The sequence below is a fragment of the Bidens hawaiensis genome, unplaced genomic scaffold (assembly GCF_021521415.1).
Source record: "Bidens hawaiensis isolate Kalapana, Puna unplaced genomic scaffold, B.hawaiensis_p1.1 tig00000055_1, whole genome shotgun sequence".
Lineage (NCBI taxonomy): Eukaryota > Viridiplantae > Streptophyta > Magnoliopsida > Asterales > Asteraceae > Bidens > Bidens hawaiensis.
In genome coordinates, this window is record NW_027491016.1 from 5,281,353 (window position 1) to 5,290,053 (window position 8,701).

Below are 8,701 nucleotides of genomic sequence, written 5' to 3' on the forward strand. Positions count from 1 at the left end.
CATGCGAAGATGTCAGCGTTTTTCAGTAGTAAGCGTTTGAGTAAGGTGCGCGTGGGATCAATGATTGTTGGGCCAATGGTAACGGCCTGGTCAGGGTATTTGCCATTGAAGGCCCATTCTTCCGGTTCAGTGATGGTTGGTTTAGCCATCTTTGGTTTGGGTTTAGATGAGACAGATGCGATGCATACCTGGGGAATGCCGGTGATCATCGCTACACCCTCAGCTGTTGGCCATCCCATCATGCCGTGGACCGAAGATACCACGACGTTGAATCTTGCCATCCCGTCTCTCCCAAAGAGAATGTCGTATGTGTGGTGTGGTTTCCTCATTACGACAAAGTCCACATCTTCTGTGCGGGAGTGTTTCCCGTCCGAGAGAGTGACGGGGAAAGATAGGATACCCAGAGGGTGTTTGTGCTGCCGTCGAACTCTTCCATCGAGGCGCAGACCGTTTCCAGGCGTTCCTTGTCTTCGTCATCTAGCTTGTCGAAGAACTGCCTGTACATCACCGTTGACGAGGCGCCGTTGTCAGCAAGAGTGCGTGAAGTGATGTAGTGCCCCAGCTGGCTTTTGATGACGATAGGGCCTTCTTTGCTGGGTCCTCCTGGCACTCGCGGGAAGCGCACCTCAGCTTCCTTCCACGCGCATGGTTCTGTCGTTCGTCTTTTTCTTCATGTGATGTTAGTATGAACTATGTGGATGCTGATGTCAATGGGCTTTCGTCCATTGCCTTTGTACCGTTTCTCATTCCTCCCTCCATTCTTGATTGATGCCACAAGGTGTGCAAGTCTTCCATCCTTGACGAATGTTTCAACTATATCCTTCAAGGATGTACACTCCTCTGTACTGTGACCCTTTGTCCCGTGGAAGTCACAGAATTTGCTCTGATCCGCATTAGGTCGTTGCCGGATCATTGGAGCTTTTGGCCATGGGAGTTTTTCGGTAGCAAATATCTCCGTGACGCTTTTGGTGAGTGGCGTCCACCGGTGTTTTCGGCTTGAAGGGTGCGTGTTATCCCTTCCGCCAACAAGAGGGCGAGAGCTGGATGAGGTGTCAAAGTTTACCCTTGACTGCCAAATACCTAGCTTCCTCTTTTTGTTCTGCCGGGCGATCCGAACATTGTTTTCTCTGGTCCTCTGCGTGTAGAGATGTGTACTCTGGGGAAGGTCCCTACCCAGTTGCTTCTCCGTCTCGGCAAAGCGCTTGGCCGCCGTCATGATGGCATCCCATGTTGATGGCATGCCGTTCTTACCCGTCAACGTGCGGATAAGCTCTGGGTATTCGGCGCCCTGGATGAAAGCGGCGCGAACAAGATCTTCACTTATATCGCCCAGACTCAGCTTTTTGGAGTTGAAGCGAGTGATGAAGTCTAGTAAAGATTCATCCTCCTCTCTCACGCAGTTGAGGATCGTCCACTGTTCTTCAGTATATTTCCTCTGTTGACTGAAGTGTTCGCTGAACTTGTGCTGAAAGTCCGCCCAATCATAGATGTGGTGGACCGGTAAACGATCGAACCACGCCCTGGCCGCTCCAACCAGCGTCATCTGGAACATATAACACCACGTGGGTTCCGTCCAGCTGCTGACGGTTGCCCCCGCTATGAATCTGTTCAAGTGATCATCTGGGTCGGACATACCATCATAAGTGCCGATGTTGGACATCTGTTTGGCACTTCTCGGGGCGATTGCTTCCGCAATGTCCCTTGCAAACTTGGACTTTCCCGCATTTGCGGCAGTTGGTCTAAAGGTTTTGGAGAAGTCACGTGGGTTTCCTCCCGCGTTCCTTGGTTTGAAGGTTTCTCCAAAATTCCTTCTTGGTTGGAAGTCCGTTTCCTTACGCTTCCCTTTCGCCCTGTGGCAAGGGTTTGCGTCGGTGTCGGATTCCTCCCGATCATCGTCCGAGTACTCGCACTCACTGTTCATTTTGAGCTGTTGTCGAGTACTTCCGAATTCGTCAGCCTGTTGGAGTGAACGCAAACGTTCATCCAACTCAGCTTGGAACTCTTTCTGGCGTGCCTCGGCCCACGCCTTAACTTGATCGAGTGTTTGGCGAGGGAGCCTCGCCTGTTTATCCAACTGGGCATCAGTGAACCCCAGTGACAAATTGTTTACTGCACTTGCCCCGGCTTGGGTAACCGGGGTAGTGTTCGTAAAATTTGTATAACCGCCGGTGTTCCTCCCAGTGGCTGGGGTTGTGGTTACCGGGATTTCCTGGTCACTTACTGGCCTTGGGACCAAAGTAACGTTAACCATTTCTTCAGAAATTTTGAAAACACTGAGAATTAGTTCTAGCTTTTGTCCCACGGATGGCGCCAATGAAGAAACACTAATTGACCCCGGGCAGATTACGGATAATCTGGGGGTTAAATAGATGTTTTCCACGAGGGTTAGGTCCGGCAAAGAAGGATGTTCTTCAGATGACCTGCAAAACAAACACCGTGAGCTCGTCACTGAGAAGGGGGGGGGGGGGGTTCCTCCTTGTGACCACCCTCCGGCGTGAGAATCAGACTAGATTGCTCTGAATATAAGTGTATATTGAGAGAAATAGCTAGTGAAGGTAAAATACCAGATGATCATACCGTTCCAAGGTGTTGGAGTATTTATAGCCGAAGGTAGGTTTCCAAGCAGGTACAGCCAGCTGTATAATATTCCTGTTCTACCAACTATGGGCTACGCACGTGCCATGCTGGTTGGTGGGTAGGCAGCGGCTGATAGTGACAAGGTCGGCTGTATACTGTTCCCTTTCCACCAACTGCAGGCTATGTGCGTGCCACGACAAGGGTTGGTGAGTAGGCAGCGGCTAATAGTGACAAACAGTACTAGAGCATGCTCCTCCTCGTACTGTTGTCGGTGAGCTGTCACCCTGTGATTGGTTCATGGGCTGCTTTGGTCAGATCGTCTATTTTGTCCATACCTTGGCAGGTATAGTACAAAAGATCTTCCAGAAGCATACGGACTGGCTCATTTGGGCGGGAGTATTCCCGCCTTGCTCATTCCTTCAGGTGACTGAATTATTGAGTGCCTTGTGCGTGTAGCCTTGCTATTAGTGCGGGTAGCCTTCCCTGATGGCTTGTATCCGCAGCTGCGGGGACAGGCGGGATACTTCACCATTGGGAGGCTTTCCCTGCGGGAACAGCTGGCGTACTGCGCGTAAGGTCTTCATCTCTGAGCATGGTGGGTCCTGCGGAACCAGTTGGTCCTTGCGCAAACGTCCCTCTTGAAGGTGAGTCTTGCGGGTCCAACTGGTCTCTACCTCTTCAACAGCATAAAAATATATATTTTCCAAACTATATGCAAAGCTATGAGAAATCAATATGGTTATGTGAACATAAATAATATTAAAATCAAAGTTGAAAATGAATTTGTTGTAACTACCTACATTAAAAGTAGAGATGCCATGGATACATGTGAAAACCTATTTGGTTTATCTAATGAATAATAAAATTTGTGAGACTACAACCATTTGGTTTTTGACATAATACACACACACACACACACTAACTTTTACCCCGCGTGTTACGCGGGTTACTTTTAAGTTTTTTTAGCTATTGATTTAGCCAAGTTTGAGTCGTTACCTTATAATACGTTTGTTAGTAAACATTATGAATTCATAAAATTTTATTTATAAAATTGTACTAAATTGAGAAATCATAATATTGTAAGTGATAAAAATTAACTTTATTTCAAATAAGAAATTGTACTAAATTGAGAAATCACAATATTGTAATTGGTAACAATTAACTTTATTTCAAATAAGAAAAATTTCATTTGTTAGCCTGATTGCCATTTTTGTCAAGAATCAGTATTTTCAAACCCTTTTTGCTCGTAACTCTTGAGAGTGCGACGTACAGCTGTCAATGTGAGAAGACATCGTTCTTTAAGTACAAACCCACCTTACTTAATGACCGTCCTTGACTTTTGATTCTTGTCACAGCGAAGCAAACTGATAAGGGATAATGCCGTCTTGTAAACGTGAATACTATGTTCTTATCGGAAGGTGTCATGGCGATTCTTGGAATAGAGATCCTCTCACCTGTATTATTCCCCGAAAGAATTTTCACTTCGATTACATGCGTACCCAAAGAAACAACCTGAAGCCTAGTGCCGTTGCATAATCCCTTTTTTTAATCGATATTTCTTTGAAGCATCACGGGTACACTGACTTTTAGCATAAGCTTATGGTTTGGCAGTTCGGATATTTTAAGACCGTTAAGTATTTCAGTAGAGTATAAAGTCGGATCAACATTTCCATCTATGTAGTCGGACTTAGCTACAGAATCTGAGCTTAAGTATTTGACTAGATCACCAGGAAATAATTCAAGCTGACGATCATTAATCTCATGAACAACCTCGTTTGTTGGTGCAAGCAACCCTCTCTGTTGAAAGTATGTAGGGTCTTGGCTACTGTTTAGAATGTCCGGATAGACAAACTGAATCAGCTTTATGATAGGGTTGTCACATTGTTCAATAAGTAAATCATTTGGTATCTCTATTTTTTCCGTACCCTCATTAGGTCCACCGACTTTACCTTCTCCTATGTCTAGTAGCCATTTAGAAAATTTTTTGGTCTCTTCTATGTCAGCCGATGGCTGACTAATTGTTAACCTTAGGTTTCTTGTTAATTTAAGAACACAGAGATGCGTTTACTATTTGCTGCCTGCTTCTTTTCTTAATTACCGGCAGAATCTGTCTGAAATCTCCTCCAAAGACAACAACCTTTCCTCCAAATAACGAATTTGACTTTAAGACATCTTTGCAAGATTTGTCCAGCGCCTGAAAAGCGTGTTTGTGGGTCATTGGGGCTTCATCCCAAATTATTAGCTTTGTTTCTCTAATAATTCGGCCTCATCCGAACCTCGTTCCATTACGCAAGATGAGTCCTCGTTTAGGTTAATCGGAATATGAAATCTGGAATGTGCCGTCCTACCTCCGGATAGCAATCATCATGTGATTCCGCTTGATACAACGTTTAAAACAATATTACCTTGGGATCGTATGGCTGAAGATAATGTCTTCCATAAATATGTTTTCCCTATCCCACCGTGACCGTAAAGAAAAAAGACGCCACCTTTATTTTGCTGTAAGTAGGTTTTCAAGGAAATGCATTGTCTCATACCTTGTTAAACTTGAGTTGTTTTTTTGTAGGATTTTCTGGATTTTGAGCAACGTAAGGTTCTTGATTTGGTCTTCTATCAGCTGTAAATCTGTAAAAGGCTGTTAGTTTGTTTTAAAGTATGACGCTTAAAAATAATTAGAAGGTAACATATATTGATTAAATACTAATGATACTGAGCTATTTTATTTGGTTGTTATTGGTATGTGTTTTGGATAGTTTAATAAAACATCATGTAATTCCATAAATATTGTTTTTTAATTATGATTTGGTAAAAAAGTAGCATATACCTGGTGATTTTAATAGCTTTCTTTGCCTTGGGAGGATGTCGTCAGACAGAGTTTCCAGGTGCTGTTCCATACGTACTCGGGCCTACAGAGGCTATCGGTGGACAACATTGTAGCAAACAATGAACGCAGGTAAGCACCTATTCCGGCAATGCTTGCCTCTTCAATTCCCTCAATGTATTTAGTGTCATCGTCTAATAATTCAAGGGAATAACATGCATATCTGAAAGTAGGTTATGTATGGTCGTTAACGGTATGTATTTCTTCAAATGTTTTTGGTCCTTTCACTCTATTTAAAAGGACCCGTAAAAAGTACGCTTCTCCAAAAGCCGGTGATATTGCATGGATTCTGTCAATAGAAAATCCCTTCTTTCTTCGTTGCCAGCCGCGCAGTTTGTCGTGCCAAACGAATTTTGTCGGGAATTCTGAATAAGTTAGTTTACATGCTTCCCGATCAACGCTGTTGCATTTCATCCACAATTCGAACATTGAAGATGCAACGGTATCTGTTTTTTCCAACACATTATCAATATCGTCCTCGGTACCGTAAATCACCTGTTGTTTACCAGGAAGGTAGAAAGGCAGTCTCATAATCGCAAGTATTCTATAATGGACATCGAATCCGAAAATACGCCATGATGCCTCACACACTGAAAGATATCGACAGTTATTGAACTCTTTAATCTCGTCAACATTATGATCCGTGTTCTTTTCACTCTCTCCATTGTTAGAGAAGTACACAGTCGCACGATTTGGGCTTTTGTTTATGTATTTGAATAGGTACTTGATAGACGACCTCTGATTGCATCATTCAACGTTTATGTGAGCCTGTTATCATGTCAAGAGTTTCTTGTTGTATGGTACGACGCTTCGGTTATCAAGACTGACATCTGATTTTTTCGACAAATGCGCCTGAATCTCGTCTTCTGTATAAAGGAAAGCCATCTGTATCTATTGACGTTTCATCTTTAAACTTCTTTAGGAAGTTTTTGGAACACTTGTTGTCTATAACGCACGAGCATGGTTTGTTATAATGTGCGCAAGGACATGCATCATCAACTCAGCCACAAGGTTGTATAATTCAGGATCTTCGTTCTTATCAGGAATCTCGGCGCTGATGTACGGATCGACATGCTTTACGTTTGGTAGTTTGTCTTCTTTTTGCATAAACAGACAAATATGGGCGTGAGGGCAAACCGCGCTTTTGAAACTCCACAGTATAAACAGCAGTAGAAATACGAATAATGTATTAGCATATGATTAATTCTTTTCATTTTATGAAGATGTATAGTATTTGTACCTGCTTGAACTTTTCCAAGGATATCTCCATGCTTCAGGTCTTTCATCAAGGAGTCAAGTTTTATTTTAAATAGCCTGCACAATATGTCTGGCCTGTCTTCTGCGTTCAGATTTTTGTCTTGAAGGAATCTTTTGATTTTTGGCCATTTAGGATTGCATGTTATTGTGATGAAGAAGTCTGGGTATCCATACCATTTACAAAGGGTCATGGCATCTAAATAATTTTGCATCATGTACCGAGCTCATCCTGTAAATGAAGAAGGTAATATGATGCGTTGTCCTACGTTTGTGACATCCGAATGTCCTTGTTCCTTTAGAGATTTTAGGTCCTCAAATGTTACGGACCTCAGTTCTTTTTGTTTACTTCTTATAAAACAAAGTCTTTCGCTTTCAATCATCGTGTAACCGTCAACCAATAAGTGTTGGAATAGCTTTCTTGAGTATAGATTTTTTGAGAACTGGCCAACCCTGTCTTGAATCATATACGCAAACCATTCTCTCATTGTAGTATAAGGTCGTTTGTTACCGTCGTCGTCTTCAACTCCTCTATACTTGGTTTTAGTTCGGTAACTATCTTCACCATTAGGATGTAGCATCGGGTACTGAAGAGGCACGTACGAAGGATGTAGCTCATTCATATATTCTAATTTGCCTCCCACTTTGTTAAAAACAATATCACGTGACTCGTACGACTCGTCGATGTCTCCTACAATTAGTGTTGCAACTTCTGAAGTTGTTGGAAGGTTGTATGTTCTGCCATCTTGTTGCCTGTTACATATAAGGCGTAGCTTAAGATCCAAAGCAGGCTGTTGGTTATAAACATCTCTTGCCATTTTGTAAGTTTTTACTAAAACATTTTGGCGATCAAGCATTTCTTTCAACCATATAAAAATCTCAGTATCCAGCATCTTTTCGGCAGCTGATGTATCAGCATTGGTGTCTTTGACGAAATTACATCTATTAGTATTAGTATAGACAGATAAATATAAACGTAATGATTGGTTTGATTTAAAATTGAAAATGGTTAGATGTTGATATGTTTACCTGAAAATGGTTTGTCTGTTTTGAATTTCTTTTTCTGTATCATATATGTAAAGCTGTGAGAACTTTGGCTTCGTCCCATCCTTGGGTAACAGACTGCCAATAGCATGATAGTTTTGACCACTCATTCTGAACACGTAAGGAGCTTTTCCTTTATTAATTGACGAGTTAACCCTTCCTCCCATAGAAGTAAAAGAGAACATGGAGTTGTAGCAACGAATGTTTTTTAAGAAGAACTTGCTTTTAACATTATTTGATTTAAATAGTTCTTCATACTCTGGGTCCGATCTAACTGGTGGTGGTAGCTCAGTAGCGCCATAATGACAACACAAACTATAAGTCACTTTTATTTCTTTTCGTTTGCCTCTTCTAGCCTTGTCGTCCCAGAGTTTAGCGTGACACATCTCACACACAACAGACTGGTCTCCATGATCTAAGTAATCTGCAGTTAAAAATTTAAAAATGATAATCAATAGATATGTTTTTATAAATTTCTAAATATGTGTTAATTAATGTAAAAGCATCGTATAAGTGAACTAACCTTTCGAAATTCCATTAAATTCGTTATTCTCGGACATGCAACGTTCCCCTCATCGCTTGCCATCCATTTTTATTTTCCTAGTTATACGTTTCTGTTTAGTCGCTGAGATGTCTGTTTCAACGCCTAAAAATGTATGGGAAAAACGTGTTAGTAGTTAAATCAACAAAAGCTAATAAAATTTAATGTTTAAGATACCTATGTTTGAATGAGTAATTGTAGAAGTTCTGGTAGTAATCATAGCGTTTGACTTTGATGATGTGGCCGTATTGGACATTGAAACATATTTTCTTCTCCTACTATCCAAAATTAATTTTCTTCTCATACGATTTACTTTTGCTACATTGGTAGAATTAATTTTTTCTCTTTTTGCATCCAAAGCAACTTCCTTTTAAAATGATTATGTTTTGAGAGCATCTTCTTTA

The 8,701-nt window shown here is 41.7% G+C and overlaps 1 protein-coding gene across 1 annotated transcript; it reads right to left on the reverse strand.

The window, feature by feature from the left end:
- Nucleotides 1-6,939: 6,939 nt before the first annotated feature.
- LOC143539869 (uncharacterized) lies at nucleotides 6,940-8,316 on the reverse strand. The gene is made up of 3 exons (XM_077033087.1): nucleotides 8,280-8,316; nucleotides 7,742-8,180; nucleotides 6,940-7,654 (listed from the first exon to the last, which is right to left on the reverse strand). Exons 1-3 carry the CDS (start codon nucleotides 8,314-8,316, stop codon nucleotides 6,940-6,942), a joined length of 1,191 nt encoding a protein of 396 aa, XP_076889202.1.
- Nucleotides 8,317-8,701: the final 385 nt, after the last annotated feature.